The sequence below is a fragment of the Pagrus major genome, chromosome 17 (assembly GCF_040436345.1).
Source record: "Pagrus major chromosome 17, Pma_NU_1.0".
Classification (NCBI taxonomy): domain Eukaryota; kingdom Metazoa; phylum Chordata; class Actinopteri; order Spariformes; family Sparidae; genus Pagrus; species Pagrus major.
The window spans coordinates 12,426,452-12,450,826 of NC_133231.1; the positions used below are offsets into that span (position 1 = coordinate 12,426,452).

Genomic DNA, 24,375 nt, shown 5'->3' on the forward strand with positions numbered 1-24,375 from the left:
GACACAAGTATCACCAAGAAATTTCTTGGTGAGACTGGATCCCTGGAGCATTGCAGGTTTGCAGGGTCCTGACATGAAGGACACTGTATATGTGTTGCATCATTAGCCCTGTAGGCTAGCTGTTGATATCCAACTTCTTTTAAGCTAATGATTTTTGAGATGTGCATGTGTTTAGCATTTAAAATAGATTGTCATAAACAACTGCATCTTTAAGTATCAATAACTAAATCTAAATCTCAGTCCACCTACCAATCATGTGAACACTGTGCATTTATCGTAGTTCCATTACACAAGTAATGCAGCTATGACACGGTTCTCGGTTGGTTGGCGGAGCAACATGCTGTCCACTCAGCTTCCTGTGGTTAGAACTTTTTTGTACTGCAAAACTGTGCATACTAAACATAGCAGTTTGAAGGAATTGTTATATCAAACATTTCTGCGGTGGTGTGAACCCCTATGAACAGCCTAAATGCTTAACAAATCAGATATTTTATTGATGACTTTATAACTGATTTTAATGACTACCTGACTTGTCATTTAATCTATAAAATGTCTGAAAATACCAAGAAATTGCCATCACATTTCTAGTGATGAAGTTGATGCATCTCATGTCATATCTTGGTTCAACCGAGCAGCAAACCAAATATAAGGATATGCAACTTAGTATTACTCGAGTCTGACCAATATATCTGTCAGCTGATATTATTGGCCACTATGGGCCGACCACAGAAATGGTGCTCTCTGATATGTGCAGATATGAAAAGCTGATGCCAACTGAAGTTTCAGCCTCAGCAGACTGATGTTATTTTGGAAAATAAAGTTTATAGTTAAACTGTAAAATGTCCTGCCTCCATTGTGTACACATCTTTGTGTGTTTGGTAACCCCATTTAAGGGATCATTACAAAAAATGTATTTTTCTGCATATATTCTGTTTCTTTAAACCCAGTCGAAAGTTACATTAAATTCCTGGTACTATAAAGCAACAAATCATCAGTTAGAAACTGGCTTAACAATCTGTTAAACTGAAGTCAATTAAACTTTGACGTCAAGGTGATTGACCATAAATTGATTTGTTTATTTAAGGAAAAGAAGCAGAAAAACATGCATGTATTAGCTTTAAAGTTCAGTACACAAGTACATGAGTATGAGGAATTGTTGCAGTTACTTGCAGACATACAGGGATGCATCAGATTCATTTGAAATGTAGTCAGTTACTGATTACAATTAATTGAGAAATCCAATGTTTTCAAAAATGTAACACAATCTAATTACCTTTGGATAACTTCAATAAAGCAATGGATTTTGTATATTAATCATCTGCCAGTTGGTCAAATAAACTTACCCATACAAAAACAGCACTGGCACAAACTACAGTTGTGTGTGCTGTGTGTTTCTGATGTTTCTTCCATGTAAGTTTTTGTTGCAGCTATTTTTTAATCAAAGTTCACATGGAGGACTTTGCCCTAGTAATGCAAAAGTAGGACTTCGAATGTTCATCTGACATTGTAAATGTAGTTAATTAGATATACAGTAGGAAATATCCTGTATATTAATACCACAGAAAAATATATCATAATTTTAGATTACCATAGATTTAAGACAGAATCAAAAGTGTAATCATATAATCCTATAATTAACTGTAATTATCAAATAACTTTAAACTCATTTAATTGTAATGTTTTTACATTGTTTTATAAATGGAATTCGGTCTGATGAGTTATTTATTTGTAGTCTTCTTTGTACTGTTATGAAGTAATCTGGATCACATGTATTCCATTACTACCCAACAAAGCACATATGGTCAGTGGAATCTGCCACTATCCCAGTAACTTCGACCTCACACAGTGTCAGGTATTCCCGTCTTCTGGGAATCACAATGTTTACATAACGGCCTTCCATTCCACGACACTCAAAGGTTTTGGAGGCCCCAGCTGGGATAGAAGTGATCACAGCACATCTGAATAGAAAGAAAACAGATTTATGAGAAAAACAATTATATCAGACTTACAGTATGCATAGAACTCACCAGTAGTCATATTGGGATATCGCTGACACAGTAGAGGTGAAAACTATGGGTTTTCATTTGTACATAATGGAGCTATCCAGTGCACTCATTTCATGTAACTTACACAACTGTTAAATGTTCAAACCTAATAGAAAACAGTTGGTGCTGTTACCTAGGATTAGCATTGCCATTGTTCTTGAGGGAATTTCCGATGCGGATCTCAGCACCATGGATCCTTTTTTGGCAACAATCTCTTCTGTTGGTGATGGTGACAGTGTTGACCTTATAGGGCCTGAGGAGGTCCAGTCTCCACCATGGATTTTTATCTCTCTGTGTGTGGGTACAGGATCCCTGGTGCCAGTTACTAGCACGATTTCCGTCGATGGCCCTTTCAGGGACAGCCTTCCCATACAGGGAGGACTGAGTGACTTTTCCACCTTTAGCAACATTTTTAACTGGACAAAGCAATACAATTTGTTATTTAAATAGTTTAAGGCAACAGAGAAGTATCACATGTCTTGATCTGACCAACACGACTAAAGAACAGTCAGCATGTTTGATTGAACTTTTACTGTGACTATTTGCTCAAAGTCATCTTCTGAACACTATATGTTGCAAATCACCATTTGGGGCTTTCTTTCCAGAAGGCTGCCCAGTAACTTCCACCTCACACAGTGTCAGGTATTCTCGTCTTCTGGGAATCACAATGTTTACATAACGGCCTTCCATTCCACGACACGCAAAGGTTTTGGAGGCCCCAGCTGGGATAGAAGTGATCACAGCACATCTGAATAGAAAGAAAACAGATTTATGAGAAAAACAATTATATCAGACTTACAGTATGCATAGAACTCACCAGTAGTCATATTGGGATATCGCTGACACAGTAGAGGTGAAAACTATGGGTTTTCATTTGTACATAATGGAGCTATCCAGTGCACTCATTTCATGTAACTTACACAACTGTTAAATGTTCAAACCTAATAGAAAACAGTTGGTGCTGTTACCTAGGATTAGCATTGCCATTGTTCTTGAGGGAATTTCCGATGCGGATCTCAGCACCATGGATCCTTTTTTGGCAACAATCTCTTCTGTTGGTGATGGTGACAGTGTTGACCTTATAGGGCCTGAGGAGGTCCAGTCTCCACCATGGATTTTTATCTCTCTGTGTGTGGGTACAGGATCCCTGGTGCCAGTTACTAGCACGATTTCCGTCGATGGCCCTTTCAGGGACAGCCTTCCCATACAGGGAGGACTGAGTGACTTTTCCACCTTTAGCAACATTTTTAACTGGACAAAGCAATACAATTTGTTATTTAAATAGTTTAAGGCAACAGAGAAGTATCACATGTCTTGATCTGACCAACACGACTAAAGAACAGTCAGCATGTTTGATTGAACTTTTACTGTGACTATTTGCTCAAAGTCATCTTCTGAACACTATATGTTGCAAATCACCATTTGGGGCTTTTTTTCCAGAAGGCTGCCCAGTAACTTCCACCTCACACAGTGTCAGGTATTCTCGTCTTCTGGGAATCACAATGTTTACATAACAGCCTTCCATTCCACGACACGCAAAGGTTTTGGAGGCCCCAGCTGGGATAGAAGTGATCACAGCACATCTGAATAGAAAGAAAACAGATTTATGAGAAAAACAATTACATCAGACTTACAGTATGCATAGAACTCACCAGTAGTCATATTGGGATATCGCTGACACAGTAGAGGTGAAAACTATGGGTTTTCATTTGTACATAATGGAGCTATCCAGTGCACTCATTTCATGTAACTTACACAACTGTTAAATGTTCAAACCTAATAGAAAACAGTTGGTGCTGTTACCTAGGATTAGCATTGCCATTGTTCTTGAGGGAATTTCCGATGCGGATCTCAGCACCATTGATCCTTTTTTGGCAACAATCTCTTCTGTTGGTGATGGTGACAGTGTTGACCTTATAGGGCCTGAGGAGGTCCAGTCTCCACCATGGATTTTTATCTCTCTGTGTGTGGGTACAGGATCCCTGGTGCCAGTTACTAGCACGATTTCCGTCGATGGCCCTTTCAGGGACAGCCTTCCCATACAGGGAGGACTGAGTGACTTTTCCACCTTTAGCAACATTTTTAACTGGACAAAGCAATACAATTTGTTATTTAAATAGTTTAAGGCAACAGAGAAGTATCACATGTCTTGATCTGACCAACACGACTAAAGAACAGTCAGCATGTTTGATTGAACTTTTACTGTGACTATTTGCTCAAAGTCATCTTCTGAACACTATATGTTGCAAATCACCATTTGGGGCTTTCTTTCCAGAAGGCTGCCCAGTAACTTCCACCTCACACAGTGTCAGGTATTCTCGTCTTCTGGGAATCACAATGTTTACATAACGGCCTTCCATTCCACGACACGCAAAGGTTTTGGAGGCCCCAGCTGGGATAGAAGTGATCACAGCACATCTGAATAGAAAGAAAACAGATTTATGAGAAAAACAATTATATCAGACTTACAGTATGCATAGAACTCACCAGTAGTCATATTGGGATATCGCTGACACAGTAGAGGTGAAAACTATGGGTTTTCATTTGTACATAATGGAGCTATCCAGTGCACTCATTTCATGTAACTTACACAACTGTTAAATGTTCAAACCTAATAGAAAACAGTTGGTGCTGTTACCTAGGATTAGCATTGCCATTGTTCTTGAGGGAATTTCCGATGCGGATCTCAGCACCATGGATCCTTTTTTGGCAACAATCTCTTCTGTTGGTGATGGTGACAGTGTTGACCTTATAGGGCCTGAGGAGGTCCAGTCTCCACCATGGATTTTTATCTCTGTGTGTGGGTACAGGATCCCTGGTGCCAGTTACTAGCACGATTTCCGTCGATGGCCCTTTCAGGGACAGCCTTCCCATACAGGGAGGACTGAGTGACTTTTCCACCTTTAGCAACATTTTTAACTGGACAAAGCAATACAATTTGTTATTTAAATAGTTTAAGGCAACAGAGAAGTATCACATGTCTTGATCTGACCAACACGACTAAAGAACAGTCAGCATGTTTGATTGAACTTTTACTGTGACTATTTGCTCAAAGTCATCTTCTGAACACTATATGTTGCAAATCACCATTTGGGGCTTTTTTTCCAGAAGGCTGCCCAGTAACTTCCACCTCACACAGTGTCAGGTATTCTCGTCTTCTGGGAATCACAATGTTTACATAACGGCCTTCCATTCCACGACACGCAAAGGTTTTGGAGGCCCCAGCTGGGATAGAAGTGATCACAGCACATCTGAATAGAAAGAAAACAGATTTATGAGAAAAACAATTACATCAGACTTACAGTATGCATAGAACTCACCAGTAGTCATATTGGGATATCGCTGACACAGTAGAGGTGAAAACTATGGGTTTTCATTTGTACATAATGGAGCTATCCAGTGCACTCATTTCATGTAACTTACACAACTGTTAAATGTTCAAACCTAATAGAAAACAGTTGGTGCTGTTACCTAGGATTAGCATTGCCATTGTTCTTGAGGGAATTTCCGATGCGGATCTCAGCACCATTGATCCTTTTTTGGCAACAATCTCTTCTGTTGGTGATGGTGACAGTGTTGACCTTATAGGGCCTGAGGAGGTCCAGTCTCCACCATGGATTTTTATCTCTCTGTGTGTGGGTACAGGATCCCTGGTGCCAGTTACTAGCACGATTTCCGTCGATGGCCCTTTCAGGGACAGCCTTCCCATACAGGGAGGACTGAGTGACTTTTCCACCTTTAGCAACATTTTTAACTGGACAAAGCAATACAATTTGTTATTTAAATAGTTTAAGGCAACAGAGAAGTATCACATGTCTTGATCTGACCAACACGACTAAAGAACAGTCAGCATGTTTGATTGAACTTTTACTGTGACTATTTGCTCAAAGTCATCTTCTGAACACTATATGTTGCAAATCACCATTTGGGGCTTTCTTTCCAGAAGGCTGCCCAGTAACTTCCACCTCACACAGTGTCAGGTATTCTCGTCTTCTGGGAATCACAATGTTTACATAACGGCCTTCCATTCCACGACACGCAAAGGTTTTGGAGGCCCCAGCTGGGATAGAAGTGATCACAGCACATCTGAATAGAAAGAAAACAGATTTATGAGAAAAACAATTATATCAGACTTACAGTATGCATAGAACTCACCAGTAGTCATATTGGGATATCGCTGACACAGTAGAGGTGAAAACTATGGGTTTTCATTTGTACATAATGGAGCTATCCAGTGCACTCATTTCATGTAACTTACACAACTGTTAAATGTTCAAACCTAATAGAAAACAGTTGGTGCTGTTACCTAGGATTAGCATTGCCATTGTTCTTGAGGGAATTTCCGATGCGGATCTCAGCACCATGGATCCTTTTTTGGCAACAATCTCTTCTGTTGGTGATGGTGACAGTGTTGACCTTATAGGGCCTGAGGAGGTCCAGTCTCCACCATGGATTTTTATCTCTCTGTGTGTGGGTACAGGATCCCTGGTGCCAGTTACTAGCACGATTTCCGTCGATGGCCCTTTCAGGGACAGCCTTCCCATACAGGGAGGACTGAGTGACTTTTCCACCTTTAGCAACATTTTTAACTGGACAAAGCAATACAATTTGTTATTTAAATAGTTTAAGGCAACAGAGAAGTATCACATGTCTTGATCTGACCAAAACCACTGCGACCACCATGGATTTTTATCTCCACGTGTTTTGCTACTTGACCTGCTAGCACAGTTTCTGTAAATGGCCAATTCAGGGAAGGCCATACCCTACAGTGGAGAGTGAGACACTGTTCCTTCCTCAGCAATATTAGCGATGTGACACTGAGATAGATTGAGAACGGCAGTCATGTATTGATTTGACCAAAGCCACTAAAGAAATGTTCTCACTGTGACTGCTTTGAAAACAACTTTTATCGCAACTTCACTCTACAGTAAAAACAAAACTATTCTGCATGTCAACATGTTACAAGAGGTTAGACTGTTATCTCTCTCTCTCTCTCTCTCTCTCTCTCTCTCTCTCTCTCTCTCTCAATTCAATTCAAAGGGGCTTTATTGGCGTGAAAGTTTAACAACAATGTTTGCCAAAGCATCTGTCCAAACATTCGGACATAACATAACAAATAACAACACCAACACAACACCAAGATTGATTTACATAAATTATATATACAGTATATACAGCGTGTGTGTGTGTGTGTGCCTGCGTGTGTGTGTGTCGGTCACTCACTGTCCCTCAAGTTGTGGCATGTTAACACATATTGGGCAGCAAAGTATGCCCTGTCTCCTTCTCCCAGGAGTTTTTTTAATTTTGATATGTCGTTCAGCTTTTTGAACTCTGAGATTACCAAATTGAATTTATTAAAATAAATGTTCCTGGTTTCGTTGAATGCTTTACATTGTAGGATAAAGTGCATCTCTGTCTCAACCTCACCTGTCGAGCAGTGACCACATGTTCTGTTTTCTTTTGGTTGCCATGATTTTTTGTGTCTTCCTGTTTCGATTGTCAGTTTGTGGTCACTGAGCCTGTACTTGGTGAGGATCTGTCTCTGCTTTCTATCTCTGACAGTAGAGAGATATTCTGCAAATTCATAATCTCTTTTTAGGGCTAGATAACATTCTAATCTACTTTGGCTTTTAGTTTCTTCTTTCCAATGTTCCAGATAGGTTTCTTTACATTGTGTTATAATTTGCTTTACTCTGATTGGTGTTTGGAGAGCAGTGTTGTTGTGAGGCTGGTCAGACTGTGTCTGAGAGGGGGCAGTTAGCCTCAGTACCAACTGACATAGGGAACTCTTTTCTGGGCTCAGCTCTTGAGTTTGGAGGGCTTTGGAGTGGAGGGTAATTGCATGTAGGGCTCTTCGAGCTTTTTCTTTTAGTGCATTCACTGCCATGTTGAAACTCCCTGATGCTGTAATGGTTATACCAAGGTAGGTATAACTCATGCTATGTTCAATGATATGATTATTTATGGTAAATTGGTGTTTGTTCTCCTGACATCTGGGGCGTTTTTGAAAGATCATGACATTAGTTTTCTCTCTCTCGCTCTCTCTCTCTCTGTCTCTCTCTCGCTCTGTGTGTGTGTTCTTGGTTGTTTTTGTTTGATTTAAGCAAACTGGCTCTCAAAAGATTTGTCTTTTTATTCAGTGCTGTAGTCTAGTAAAATACCAGAGTTGTAATTCATTGAGGAAAGATCAGCAATTTTATTGAACCAATTAAACAAATGATCTCACCAGAATGGCCACTCGTCTGACCTAGAGCAACCAACAACATAAAAACCACAGCTACAGCCATCATCCTGTTGAGAAAGTTTACCACATTTTTTATTAAAAACTGATATAATGTCATTAAACCTTTACTAAAGACCTATGAATATATTAACACACACATACAAAGTCATACAACATTACATACAGAATACATTTTAAAAATAGCTATTCATGAATTTTATCATATGAATTTCACAAAGTAAGCCACCCGTGAACTTTCATGTTTATATGCACTTGCGTGCATATATGCGTGCAAAGTGTTGCGCACATTCCCCAACACCATAAACATCAAGGCATCCATACATCAAGTGCCTGGTTAATTTCTGGGCAAGGGATGAAATGCACAGGTTCTATCTTTTTAAGCATGAGTTTATGTAAGTATCATATTTGTATCTGTGTACTGTTTATACTGAATGTGGTACTGGCTTTTACCAGAAGTTGTAAGAATAGATTTTTAATCTTTGATGAATGAGTAGTACTAATATTCTGTCCTTTTCAAATTGCTTTTCAGCCTCACATTTAAAAACCATATAATATCTCATTAAAAACTGAAGGACATTCTCAAGCTGTAATGTAAAGTGGCACCTAATTCTGTTTGTTTTTTACAGACAATAAAATTATATAAAGTAGAAAATGATTTCCAAGACCTACCTGGAAGCTCTTGAGCACCCTGGAAGCAGCTGTGATGTGCATGTGTACATAGAGGGCACTCCTTTTATACTTTTGTGCTCAGCATGACTGACAACTGTTGGATTAAGGAACATCCTGATCAAATAGCAAGTGTGGTTTCTGTACCTTACCCACCCTATCCAATGTCAACGATACTGTCTGATCATGTGTGATATCACTGTTCATGTTTATGTGTACTCTTTTCCCACAGAGCACACCCTTATTTGATTAGTTTCAATGTACTTGATCGTTTTTTTGTTGCACATGTGAGATGTTCTCTTCATTTGCTTGTCTCTAATTCAAACACAACAGAAACACAATAAAAGTCACCTAAACAGTCTTTGTTTGTCTTTCCACATCCACCTCTGGGTTGGTTCCAATAAATCCTCAATTCACTGAATAAGATGTGAAAATATTCTGACTCTCCATGCTGTTTTTGGCCATTGCTGATGCCTTACTCTTTCCTGGTCCTCTCCCTGTTTCATGCTTCTCCAGTCTCCACCTGCCGCCTTCGTTGCTCCCAGATTCATAGTGCTGATCGGAGCTGCTGTTGTGTGGCTGATGCACATTTTTGTTGACTCGTATTGGGTGTCTCATTACTTGTAACTTGTAACGAACAGAATTATTTATCTACACTGAACAAAAATATAAACGCAACACTTTTGTTTTTGCTCCCATTTTTCATGAGCTGAACTCAAAGATCTAAAACATTTTCTATATACACAAAAGAACCATTTCTGTTAAGTATTGTTCACAAATCTGTCTAAATCTGTGTTAGTGAGCACTTCTCCTTTGCCGAGATAATCCATCCCACCTCACAGGTGTGGCATATCAAGATGCTGATTAGACAGCATGAATAAAAGGCCACTCTGAAATGTGCAGTTTTGCTTTATTGGGGGGGTCTGGGGGCATTGCCGCATAGAGTTGATCAGGTTGTTGATTGTGGCCTGTGGAATGTTGGTCCACTCCTCTTCAATGGCTGTGCGAAGTTGCTGGAAATTGGCAGGAACTGGAACATGCTGTCGTATACGCCGATCCAGAGCATCCCAAACATGCTCAATGGGTGACATGTCCGGTGAGTATGCTGGCCATGCAAGAACTGGGATGTTTTCAGCTTCCAGGAATTGTGTACAGATCCTTGCAACATGGGGCCGTGCATTACCACGCTGCAACATGAGGTGATGGTCGTGGATGAATGGCACAACAATGGGCCTCAGGATCTCGTCACGGTATCTCTGTGCATTCACAATGCCATCAATAAAATGCATCTGTGTTTGTTGTCCATAACATACGCCTGCCCATACCATAACTCCACCGCCACCATCATGGGCCACTCGATCCACAACATTGACATCAGCAAACTGCTCACCCACACGACACCACACACGCTGTCCGCCATCTGCCCTGAACAGTGAAAACCGGGATTCATCCGTGAAGAGAACACCTCTTCAACGTGCCAGACGCCATCAAATGTGAGCATTTGCCCACTCAAGTCGGTTACGACGACGAACTGCAGTCAGGTCGAGACTCCGATGAGGACGACGAGCATGCAGATAAGCTTCCCTGAGACGGTTTCTGACATGTTTGTGCAGAAATTCTTTGGTTATGCAAACCGATTGTTGCAGCAGCTGTCCGGGTGGCTGGTCTCAGATGATCTTGGAGGTGAACATGCTGGATGTGGAGGTCCTGGGCTGGTGTGGTTACACGTGGTCTGCGGTTGTGAGACCGGTTGGATGTACTGCCAAATTGTCTGAAATGCCTTTGGAGATGGCTTATGGTAGAGAAATGAACATTCAATTCAAGGGCAACAGCTCTGGTGGGCAAATGGTGGCCACACCAGATACTGACTGGTTTTCTGACCCCCCCAGACCCCCCCAATAAAGCAAAACTGCACATTTCAGAGTGGCCTTTTATTGTGGCCAGCCTAAGGCACACCTGTGCAATATTCATGCTGTCTAATCAGCATCTTGATATGCCACACCTGTGAGGTGGGATGGATTATCTCGGCAAAGGAGAAGTGCTCACTAACACAGATTTAGACAGATACGTGAACAATACTTGACAGAAATGGTTCTTTTGTGTATATAGAAAATGTTTTAGATCTTTGAGTTCAGCTCATGAAAAATGGGAGCAAAAACAAAAGTGTTGCGTTTATATTTTTGTTCAGTGTATTTATTTTCTTTTTTGGTGATAATTGCTTTTCCTGTCTTGTTTGAAAGCAAAAGTTAATGTTGACCTATTATTTCACTCCATCCCATGATCTTTTCTGACATGAAATTCAAAGAACATCCATCCCTCTACAAATGTTAATGTTAATGCTGTTGGTTTTGCGCAAACTACTCCAAACTGATCACCAAACAAACTGACTGGTGAGACACTGGTTAATGTTAACAAATCAGTAGAATAGGAAATCCCATCCAAAGGATGGTTGGCAAGAGATGTTACTGTAAACACTGAATATCACATCAGTGCATCACATTTGCAGTGAACTTTCAAATATGTAGTCACTGAATTTAATAAGAAATACAACCTAATTCTTGCAGTAATTTTAGTTTAAGCAAAGAATTTTGGAGCTATAAGCGTCGAGAATAATTCATAGCCTGATTTATAAGACTGTATCATTGAATTCCTAAAAAGATGGTGAAAATATTTTATTTTTATGGCTGTTGACAGTATTCTGTGATGAAAAATGTAAAGTGGTTAAAAAACATTGCCATAGCAACGGTATGAGCCTATCAACAGCTTTGCTCTTTTTTGGCGCTATTCCACACCCTCCTTACCTCCTCTCCCCACCCTGTCTGACTCTTCTAACATCTCTCCTCCCGTTCTCTCCCCTTCCTTTTTTTTAAACATTTCACCCTTTTTCTCTATCTTCATCTCCCTGTCTGCTCTACGTCCCACTTGCTTTAACTCTCCACTCTGTCCAGGTCCACTGTCTCCAAGTTCCTCTCCATTCTTTTCTCATCTCTGTCTATATTTCATTCATTTTTGCTCTCGTCCGTCTATTTAGCAACTGTTCTGCTTACTCATTCTCAACTCCCTTCTTCTCTTGCCAACTGCTGCCTATCCTGTCACCTCGACATCCTGTGTGAACTTCTTCTCTGTCCCATCTGTGTCTCTCCACACCTCCATCCCTCCTCTCATTTCCTCTTTTCAATCCCCTAATTCGTTCCCTCTCGTGTAATCTTTAACTTCTTTCCTCTCTTTCTTGAATTACATTCTCTATGAAAGGTCTGTTTCTGCATGTGTGTGTGTCTACTGATGTGTTTGCATGTGACAAGCCACATGCTCACTGTAAAAGGAACTCAAAATAGGTCAGGCCATTCAGGTACATTTCTAATGATGCCACAGTCTGCTGACCTGACCTGGGCCTAGGTCTGTATGTGTGTATGTGTGCGTGTGTGTTAATGCTTGAATTACATCCTGTAAACTGGCCTTTTTTTGTGTATTCTCTCTGGCATGTGTGTTTGTCTGCCAATTAATATCTTTCTATATTTGGCAAATTGCATACAGTTGATCACATGTGATTCCTGTTCATATTGTGAGTGTTTGCCCAGCCACAAAATAATAATAATAACCCATTTTCTTTGTGACACATTGACATAGTACCTTGTTAGAGAGCAGTCAAATCAGCCAGACATTATTCTGGCCACAGAGTGCCTGACAGTCTGCCATAAGGGACACACTCCAGAGTGACTGCTCTCTCTAAGTACTTAACCTCTTGTTAGAAGAGGGGACAGTAATAAAATGGTGTGTGATATAGTTAATGTACGCAACATCTGGTTCCTGGTCAAAGGCTCAGCAATCATTTGGAAATGTTATTATACAGGAATTATAATATGGCATTGGAAATTGATGATGATGTACAGTCGTCCTCAAAATTATTCATACCCTTGCTAATTTTTGTGATTTTCTATTTTTGTGATGAAATGACTGCATTTTTTCAAGTTTGTTTATGAGGTATACGTGACCAACAAGTGAAAGAATGACAACAATACACAATTCAAGAAATTCTTCATTTCAGGGGTATTTTATTCAAGGTTTCCCAAAAAATGCCATGTTCAAAATTATTCATACCCCTGACAATATCTCAACAAAAATCTTTGTCCTGTGGTCATTTCAAAATGTTACAATGGAATAAATACCATTAACATTGTTGAACAAATGTTAAACACTGATTTAAAAAAATAGCATCTTTCCAGAAGAGTATAAATAGAGGAAAAGTGTTCTGGTCATTCTCAATTTCTGGTCATCATGGTCAAGAAGAAGGAGCTCAGTGAAGACCTACGTCGACGTCTTGTGCGTGCCCACAGTGAAGGAAAGGGTTACAAGGCCATTTCAAAGCAGTATGATGTCCCTGTGGCAACCGTCCAGAGCATAATTAACAAGTACAAGAAATTCAATACTGTTAAAAACCTCAGCGGGCGTGGCAGGAAGCGTAAGGTGTCCCCCAAACTTGCCAGGAAAATATGCCGAGAGGTCAACAACAACCCCCAGACCACAACCAAGGCCCTAATTGAAACGCTTGACCAAGCAGGGACAAAGGTCTCACGGTCCACCATTGAGCGAGTCTTGCACAGAGGAGGTCTCCATGGACATAGGCCTCGGAAGACGCCGCTGCTCAGGAGGAAACATGTGCAGGCTCGCCTGGCCTTTGCTAGAGGTCATTTGAAGCAAGATCCCAACTTTTGGTCAACCATCCTGTGGTCTGATGAGACCAAGTTGGAGTTATTTGGCCATATGGATGCTCAATATGTCTGGAGGAAGAAAGGCGAAGCATATAAACCAAAGAACACTGTGCCCACAGTCAAGTACGGTGGTGGAAGCATAATGCTATGGGGATGCTTCTCTTCCAGTGGCACAGGGAACCTAGTCAAGGTCCAAGGAATAATGAAAAAGGAAGATTACATCAGGATCCTTGATGAAAACGTGAAGGAATCTGCTGAGAAACTACAGCTTGGCCACAACTGGACGTACCAGCAAGACAATGATCCCAAACACACTGCCAAGGTAGTGAAGAAATGGTTCAAGGACAATGATGTCAACATCCTAGAATGGCCAAGTCAGAGTCCTGACCTGAATCCCATCGAGAACTTGTGGCATCACTTGAAGACCAGAGTGATGGCTAGGAAACCGACCAACCTGACCCAGCTTGAGGCTTTCGCAAAAGAGGAATGGGCAAACATCCCACAGGAGACATGCAGGAAGCTTGTGGACACATACAAGAATCGTCTCAAAGCAGTCATAAAAAACAAAGGCTATGCTTTTGACTATTAAAGAAAGACATTGGACTAGGGTATGAATAATTTTGAACATGGCATTTTTTGGGAATCCTTGAATAAAATACCCCTGAAATGAAGAATTTCTTGTATTGTGTATTGTTGTCATTCTTTCACTTGTTGGTCACGTATAACTCATAAACAAACTTGGAAAAAATGCAGTCATTTCATCACAAAAATAGTAAATCACAAAAATTAGCAAGGGTATGAATAATTTTGAGGACGACTGTATATATTTGGACATGTGTTTTAAATTTGAGTTAAGGATAAATAAGATTGTTAAGGTAATGCTTGGGTTTTATTTGATGCGACTGGGAAAAATAGGAAAAGACGAGTGATACAAAAATAATATTGTGATAAAATCTTAAATTGGTCATTGCTTGCAATAGCACAATGTAAAAGTTAGATGAAGCCAGTATTCAAACATTGATATAAGGAGATGTACAATGATGTTGCCCCGCCATCAGTATTGGGTCTTGAAGGCTTTAAAATGAAAGATTGGCCTGAAATTACCATTTCAATGAACATTATTTTGTGAATGGGCACATTTTGAAAAGTATTTTATGTCTGCAGCTGCCAGTGGGCCATCACAGAGTATGCATAATAACCTGTTTATTCCATTATGGGAGAAATTCAATGTTCTCTTCAATTATTTGAAAAAAAAACTAAAAACATCAGCTTTTTTGCTGTGTTAGGACCAGGGATGTACCCAAATCCACCAATCCACCCCAACCTTCTCCAAATGCAGATTTGTCTCATTTTAACTAACTTCCTCATTTGCTGCTGTAATAAATACTACAGCCTGTAGAGGTCACCACCTAACAAAAACAAAACAAAGACATTGATCGCAATAAACCTATGTGGTCATTTTCTGTCTGCTTTTGCAATGTTTTATTCTGTAAAAGTGGCAGTTATTTTATCCCTTTCGCTCACTTAGCTTATGTGCCTGCTGTAATTTCCATAGCTATTGTTATTTGCTGTTGGTCATTTGTGTTTAATTGGCTACGACCATTATCTCATTCAAATGAGAGCCATAAACTAGGCTTACCCCTTGGAGCACAGCTAACATTTCTGTCAATTATTACATAATTAACATTAACATGTGTTTGTTTGTTTGTTGTTGTTATGTGTTCTTCTGTTGTTTTTTTTGTTTTTTTTACAAGATTAACCATACTATTCCATCATATTGTAAGTGCTGAATTTTTATTCCTTAAGTTTCATGAAAAGAACTTTCACTGTTGCAGAAAACTTAATTTCCTCTCCAGCAAGAGCCACAGTTTTCAAGGAGATACAGTCTTACAGTGTGCTTTACTGCTGCACATGTGTATTTGCTAAATTTGTGAAGACATCGCATGTTTGACAGAAGAAAGGAAGAAGGAAAGACAGAAAGACGGATAAAGAGGGGTGTTAAGAGGGAATCTCAGTGAAAGAGCAGACTCTACACCGGCTCTCCAGGGAAGCACTCTCTGCTCAATCGCTTGCTCTTAGGTCCCCTCTAATGACATCTCTAGCACCAGATTGCCTCCCCCCGCTAGAGTACTTGTTTCAGTCTATTTTTCCAGAGAGATGTTCTTAAAATGGGGTGTTGAGCATGTGTAGGTGGGGGGAGGCAGTCTCTCAGACAATCAAATGATAGGATTTTCTCTTCCAATCATTTTTGATAGCGTGTCTCTTTCCTCTCCTCTGGCTTCTGGTGCGCTAAAGAGAAGGGAAAGACATAGATTTGAAAAAGAAAAAAAAACAAACACTGAATTTGTCCTTCTGTCCTTGGTGATCATGTCCACAAAGATCATTTGTCCTTTTTTTGGATAAGTCATTTTCAAGCTTTTTGTCTTTCATTTCTCCTTTCCACCGATCTGAATACCAATGCCCTTTGCTTCCTCTTTTCCACAACATTTAAAGAGCCTGGTGGCTCAGCTGACTAAAGTACTTGCACTAAGAATTAGGTTGCTCTTCTAAAGCAGCTAAAAAGGAAGCATAAAAAAAGTCTCCAGGTCAGCAGAAATGTCTCCAGATGTAAAGCATGAGCAGAAAAATACCGAACACAGAATGGCGAGAGAGCGATCCCACTCCTGAACGTAATTGCTCCTCCCTCCTCTCTCAGGGTGCACTAAAAGTTATGCTGCCTCAAAAATGTGGCAAAACGCTTGATAATATTAAATGTAATTTATATAATATAAATGTAAACTGAGCTTTGGAGCTTGAGTATTTTTTGCAATTAGGTTCTACAGCATAAGCTCAAGTAGAACAGACTCTGAAAACTCAGGATACATCTTGGCATTAATTTACTGAAGCTGACAGAACTCTACTCTTACTCCTCTGCACAGTATTATGGATGTGCATTTACACACAAGCCCAGTGGCAGCAATCGGTCATCCAAATCACCCGGCCAAAGTCTTTACTTTATACCAAATAGTCCATTACTCTGAAAGATAAACTTCCCTGTATTGTTAAAACTTTTAAATGTACAACTTAATAATGTCAAACTTAATAATGTCATGCAGAAGTTTGTTTTTATTCGTTTTTTGTGTTTTTTTTTTTACATTTTTGAAGGGGCTGATAGAATGCCATTTTACATTGACAGATCGTATCCTTACAATCACACCTCTCTACACCTGGGCAGAATGCAAGAGCCATTGCCAAGTTATAATGTTTACTGCAGTCCAAGTTCTACTTGTGACGAAACCAAATCAAAGTACTGCTTCAGTGTGGGACCCCTGGGAGATCCTATTGCTCCCAAAGCACAGCTTGCCAGTCTGGCTTGAGATCCTCAGATGATCTAACCCAATGATCTGTAAGCTGTCTGCTGTTACCTGACCATGAACACACTTCCTGATACACTGTTTCATTGAAGACTGGGTAAGGAATTTTGCAACAAAAAAAAAATATACTGTTGATTTATTGCCCAAACCATAACCAAGATCATCAGTAAGAAGATGGAAGACCGAAGAAGCTGCTCTGTAGTCTGGTGGTACAGTAAGGCATTAAAACAGAGTTTAATTTGTATCTCCGTCATCATCTTTAGTCCAAAGGGGCAGCCAGAATCAACAACAACAACAAAAAATTAAGTTCATTGTTGTAGCTTTAAATAACTACGTTATTATATTATAATCCAAATTAGGATCTTTCCCATAGTATTGTCACATCATAGAACTTGCAGTGATTAAGCAACTGAGCAGTGATTTGTAGTGGGTTTGGAAGGCACTGAGAAGTGATGTTGGAGCATCAGACCTGAAAACACTTCTCATGGATTTCTCTTCTCATACTCTTTGAAACCAAATTTCATCGTAACTGTGTGTGATTAGATTTTTATTTACATTTTTTAAAAAATCACGAGTTCATAATATGTGCGTTAAAAGACCACATTCAACAATAGCACTGTCCATCTTCCAGTGAGACTACTAAATTGTTGCAGCATGTCCTGGTTCAAATGTCACCATAAGGTCTTAACGATTTTCATTGCAATGCTAATCCCGCTGCAAACATTGCCTCAGGCAGCCTTATCAGAAAAGCGGCAAATAGGTCGACTGTGAAGCCGCTATCAATTGCAAAAAAGTCCACATAGGGAGGAGGTCGGGGACAGACGTTTGGGTCAAACAAGAACAAGACTCTCACCCCGGAGACAGCTGGTATCCCTGCCCACTTTATCCAATCAGGACAGAGAACTCCAAAAAGAGGTGGTCCTGTCTGACCGATGAACAGACAGAGAGCAGGATCCTCCTGTTCTGGTACCTACACTGGTAATGGCAGAACGGGTAAAACTACCAGTTCCAGCACTCCCATTGATGGCTGAACAAGCCAAGAGAAGAAAAAACACACAAGGGGGAGGCAAAGAGAGCTGCCTCGAAACAAAGAAAGGAGTTGTTCAAGTGTAGTGCTGTAGACAGGAAGGTGGGGATTGCTAACTACAAAACAGAGAGGAAGTTAGCTCGACAACTCTAAGTGCTGTATCGAAGGCAACTGGACTTGTTTCAGTTTCTTGAAGACGTTTGGCCTCTCATCCAAGAGGCTTCTTCAGTTCTTAAAACGATAAAGCTTACAGCGGCTTTAACCTGAACCATAATGTTTTCTTAAACTTAACCAAGTTGTTTAAGAGTCAAAACCTAACCAAATATTGAACGTACAACAAACGTCTGGTACCCCTGGTGCAACGGCCATATTGTTTGCGGAATGATAAATATATGCCGATTTGGGAGTGACCGACATTTAAACACTGCTAAATAAACTAAAGTTTGCAGTTACAGTTGACTGAAGTTTGCATGGTCAGGCAAAGGAGTAGTATTTACTCTTCTTGTATTACATTCACCCTCTGGGAGTTTACACTCTGTAGCTGAGTATTTCTCTGGAAGTGGAAGTGTGTAGCAGCAAGAAAACAACACCATGTGGTCCAAGGTTTTATTTGGTGGGCAATAAGGACAGTCAACTTCTCAGAGCCGCGTTGCCATGTTCTGCTGTTATGCAGGCACACTGTCTCAATAGGACATCCCATTGCTATACAACCACGCTTGCATATCTTACGACAGAAAGAAAAAAGAGTGCAAAAAAACAAGCCTCTTACATGGACCTTTCCTTATGTCCTGGCACAGGTTGCACCTGATTTCCTCACTTTATCTACTGCTGCCCTTCTCTCTCACTCACCACTCTATTCCCTTTTTTTCTGTCTGCAGTATGTGTCTCTATCATCCTCCATGCTCATGCCTCCTCCCTCACTTCCTTACCTTCTCTCTGCCCTTTCCCTGCTTCTCTTTGACTCTCTCCTTCATTTGTTTGTCTCCCTCTTCCATCGGTCTTCCCTACATCCTTGATCCTCTTTACTCCCCTCTGCAGTTTGTCACCCCCTCCATGTACCCCCCCCACCCCCCACCCCCCACAACCCCTAATGCCTACACCCATCCCTCTCTTCCCTCAGCTCACAGGAGGGTCAAGTGCACAGGCTTTTGTCTCAAAACATGTGGAGGGAATTAATTGGCTCCAGCGTTTGGCTCTTTCCACCCGACTGCTTCTGTGTGGCTGTCACCTGGCTCTCGCTCTGGCTTCTCTTTCTCTCTCTCTCTTTCTCTCTCTCTTGTTTTTTCTTTCACCCCTCCCTCCTCTCTCTCCCCGGCTCTCCTTTTCGCTCATTCTCACTCCTCCTTATGTTCCCCTTTTCTTCTCCTTCCTCCGCTCTCTCTCTTTGCTCCCTCTCTGCCCTCTCTGTGTCGTGGCCCCCTTGTAAGATCAAGCCCTCTGCTGCAGCTGAAGGACTCTCTCGTTGTGTCTAATGAGAGAGGATAATGTGTGCTGTTGTAGCTGATGGATACATAAGAGGAGACGGAGGAGAGAAATAGGCAGACGGAAAATGAAATAAGAGCGTGAAAAAAGATGAATGTAGATGTACATTACTTATAGATATATGCACTTTTTTTTAAGGTTTAATTTTTCATATAACACCAAATATGCCCTCAATTATATTTACCCTTGTAGCGAGGATGTGAATTATTTTTTCATTTTCTTTCCCTGACTTAGACTAAATCTTTTTGTCCCCCCTAATTTGCATCTGTCCGGTAATTTCTGTGGCTACACATTTCAAATTTAAAGCTATGGATAAAAAGTCACATTTTGTGCAAAGCCATACAGATGGATGACAACACATCACTCCTCTTGCAGTCTGTCCTTTCACCATCCACCCACCCACCCATCCTTACATTGTCACAACTGTCACAATTCCAAAATGAAAAGGGGAGAAAACTGTTTTGCAGGGAGCTAAAGATTGATTTAAAATCACTCCATTCCCCTTCCTGATCCTCTTTTATCCCTCCCCATCAGTCCATCCATCCAACCAAACCGTCCTCACACCCTCACACCCTCAAAATTCAGATGCATTTAAAAAACTGCTAATTTCATTTCCCCTACCCCTCCCTTTTTTTTCCGTACCCCAATTACCAGGCCCCCCTTTCCCTCCCATCTACCCCTCCCTCCCGCACCCCCTCCTAAGAAAGAGGGATAAATCAGGCTGCATATTAATTGTATTCAAAGGGGGGACCATGTGCCTGGCGTACTCCTTGTTTCCATGACAACCGGCGCAGGATCCATAAAGATTTCAGGGGCAAATGGGGCTGGGAGAGCGGGGGTCACCCCAAAAGAGGATAAGCATAATTACAGTGAGATAGACAGGCAGTCAGGGAATGGTGAGGTCTGTAAGCAAGTGTCCCAGCCAGACGGATACTGTAAACAGCCTGTCTCAGATTTAATAGCTGAAACATCTTTCATACCCATTCAAAGTCTATTTATTGGATAGTATGTTCTGATCTATATTTTCTAAAATAACAGTATTTTCCCTTTTCAGTCAGTTATTAACAATAACTGTTGTCATTGCTTTTTCAGAATACAGAATTTAAAGTCCTCACTGGTTCATATCATTTGAAAGCCTTTTAACAGATCTTTTGGAAGACATGGCTCTCTCCTCACCTCACATGAATATCAGTATGAAATTGTTGTTTTTGTACACGCAAGCTTGGTTATCATGTTGTTTGTTTCTCCAGCAACACCATGCCGCAGAGTCACTTTAACTACATAACTGAACGTGATCTATTCTCTTATCTGTGGGGTCTACAGTGAAAGGGAACCCACAAAAGAGCTGAAAAAAGAGCTAGAAAGTCTTTTTTCGTCTTGACTCGGCATGCAGTCAGTGTGATGAAATGGATTTTCAGCTGATTAAGCACAGCATATGGCCCGCTATGAGCACTCACCCAAGGTGGAATATATGTCCAAGTATGTTTAAAACTATGTCCATATTAAACAATGGTAATTGATTTGTGGACACATTTATGATGAAATAAGCATCTCGTTTCTGTCCCATCTGTTTAATTAGGAATGTTTGCAGATAAAGTGTCTTGTTCATACAGACAAAAGTACACATAGTATGTATAAACAAGGTAGGTAGGTAGGACCGTGAAGAAAACGGTCTCATGTTACTGTCACGATATTATCCTGTGTTTATTTAGCTACCCACACATAACCATTAAACAGTCAAAATAAGCAAGTTACATGTTGCTTTAACTTATCTCTGTTGTATCTGTAACTGATGACCTGGAAGCAGATCTTTTTTTTTCTGCACCTGTCCACCAGCTGTCACCATTGAGTCATCTCTCCTAACTTATCTCCTGTTCAATTTGCAAAAAAGAAAGTTTAAATTGTGAAAAAAAAAAAAGGAGAAGAAATCCAAATATCCCATGAAAGAAATTGAGGGTTTCCTGAGGTGGAAAAGTTGGTGCATCGAGTACAATGGAAAATAACTTAGTAAATAAATCATGATATACATGAAGTATGTAACTTGAAGCCTCTGTTCCACTTAAGAAAAGAAAAATAGCGCCACCAGCTGTTTATCTTGACGCAGCAACTCTGAATAACTGTATGACAGTGGGGAATGGAAACATACATTCAGCTGCATTTTCTTTTGCCAGTTTTCTCAAAACCTGTTTGAACTTGCCCCACGTTCAGATGGAAACCTAGTTAATGTCTTCGATTGCTTATGCTGCCTGTTCTCACAAGCATGTGCTTGCCTTTTGACCAAGACGGTTTCCACTACACCTGTTCTGCCTCCTAAATCTGCTTTAGTATCAGACCTGTGATATAGTGTTTAGAACAGGTTGGGACTGGCCATCTGTGTGTTTGATGAAAAGCACAAAACAAAAATCAAATCCTGTTTGGTAATCCTGCTGCGGTGACAAACTAACAACTTTTCTTTGTGTCTCTCCACTCAGAGCTTACAAAGGTTGTATTGAGCTTAAAGTTAAAAGCTCCTGATATAAGCAGTGTTGTAACAATGCCAGGACTGACATACACGGGCAAATAAACAAGAAAGAATGGCTCCATTTTAAACTTGATCATTTAGAATTTAGAAAAGGGTATGAGAAGAAATGGATGAACTGATTACTCCAATAAATATTTTCATGTTGGAATAACCCCATCTCGTCAACTGATCCATAAACTTCACATGCAGTTAAGGTTTATTTGCTTCGTCATACAAACAACAAAACAAATCATACTGCAACATTAAAGAACTAAATAAACTGCCTCTCTCAACCTTTTGGCCTACTTTGGCATGACATAATAATGGAGTCCTGGGTTCTGATGCACAGTATACAGAAATAAATAGACTCTACTGCACACTGTATGTTGTTCAGAGCAGGTTTGCAAATGATTTATCTGAGATGTCAATACTACACTTGAGGAAGGGCCACACCCCTATTTGTCCCAAGGATATAAAACTACAGGAAGCCAGACATTCACACACACACACACACACACACACACACACACATGTGCACAGACCAGTGCAGAGGCTTTATGTATTATGCATGAATTTGGTTTAATTGCGTGGATCCTATTTGCATAACCTCTCCTAGTTTGATCAAATATGCTCATCTATATTGCAGTCCTCTGACCTTGGCTGTGCGCAGGTTAGCTCTTGAGCATGTGTGTGTTATGCGTGCGCATGAGTATACAACACATGTTCAAGAGCACAAATGTTTTATTGCAGGCACACATGCACACTGATTGTCTACATATTCCACGTGTGCTGTATACTTTTGTATTTGTGTGTGTGTTTGTGTGTAGGTGGGCCATGGCTGAACTTGTCTGATTCCTATTAGCTCTCGTCATCAGCGCTAATGCTGGTCTCTCTGTGAATGGTGTTGGCAGCAAGTTAATCTCAGTGTAAATGAAGTCTTTTATGCTGCAAACTGAATTGCGGGGGTCACATTCAAATTATAATTGGTTACAAACAAGTTATTAGATTCAAAAACTGTAATCAATAACATGTAACTCACATAAGCATCAGAGTTACTCTTGGTTGCCATGGGGACTGACTGCAACAGTACTCTTTGCTGTTAAACAATCTGCTTTTGCAGCTCATGTATTGTCAGTATTAGTCATTATTTCCAAAGATGTATCAGTTAAACCAATCTTTAATCTAAGTTGTTACCAAAACCTGTAATGTTACTTTTTCTGCAAACTCTAAATGTCTTTCTGTTTTTTTAAATGAAGCCGATGTGTGTGACTATTCTTTTCACTCACTAGCCTGTAAGAATTTCAGTGAATAAAAATGTGTGGAATTGGCAGTTAAGTTAACCCTGACACATTGACATTGACTTCTTTTGATATCAGCACTTATCGATTAAAGAAATAATTTCAGTGCTGACAGTAGATGATGACATGAGGTCTCACCTCCCTGCTTAATGATGCTTGGGTGCTCACCTGTAGGTGCTAGAGCTGAGCCACCATCCACTTGGAGGTGCTTCCTATCTTAACACAAAAAACCAAGAAGATAATGTCCTGATCCCAGAACATCTGCTATAACATTTCTGTTGGTTTGCAGTTTTTTGTTGTTTTCTGTTTTTGTTTTGGGGCTGTTACACAGGCAAGGTGTGTATTAAGGCTCCAGGAAAGAAATCAATGATCAATTTACAGTTGTAAATTCCCAAAGAAAAAATAATACCAAACATGTTCAAAATAAGTCAAAACGTAGTGTTCACTACATCAAGTAAAGGATTCGCTAACCAGTGAATTATATAATAATATTTCCCCAGATGGTGACTTAAACAGCGTGAATGTGTTTGAGTGTCTCACTCTCCTTTTGACTTGTCTTGAGTTCTCAAGTGAGTTGGCTAGCTGGAGGCCAGTCAGTTCTTACATTTGTAAACAGAGGAACGCAAACGAAGATCTACGCGAAGTAGCATGGAATTGGATGATCTCCTCAGGTGTTGGAAATGTTTTAAAGTGAACGTACAGAGACAGGAGCAGCCACACAGATTTGAGGGTAATCAGTGATACAGAAGTTTTTGAATCAGTCAGTCTGTCTCATCTGTTGCACACAGTCGGAGCTTGTTATTACACTGATTTAGCGAACTTGTCCGTTGACTGTTTGTGGCCAAATGATACAGATTGCAAAATGACTTCAGCAGTTGAAACAAGCCAAAAACTGACTTCACACTGTAACGGAACACAGCTTGCTTGGTAAGGAAAAAAGCCACTCCACAACAGTTAACTTACGCTCTGCACTGCTCATGCATAACATTGTGTTTGCAATTTATAAGGTTTATCACTTATTTAACATCATGATTAACATCATTTTGTATGG

At 40.3% G+C, this 24,375-nt stretch overlaps 1 protein-coding gene across 1 annotated transcript; it reads right to left on the reverse strand.

Moving 5' to 3' along the window:
• Positions 1 to 1,780: 1,780 nt before the first annotated feature.
• Positions 1,781 to 10,375, reverse strand: LOC141012059 (uncharacterized). The gene is given in 15 exon segments (XM_073485439.1): positions 1,781 to 1,958; positions 2,179 to 2,461; positions 2,630 to 2,793; positions 3,014 to 3,296; positions 3,465 to 3,628; positions 3,849 to 4,131; positions 4,300 to 4,463; positions 4,684 to 4,839; positions 4,841 to 4,964; positions 5,133 to 5,296; positions 5,517 to 5,799; positions 5,968 to 6,131; positions 6,352 to 6,634; positions 8,959 to 8,987; positions 10,281 to 10,375. Coding segments are annotated over 15 exon segments (2,817 nt in total).
• Between the last annotated feature and the right edge of the window lie 14,000 nt (positions 10,376 to 24,375).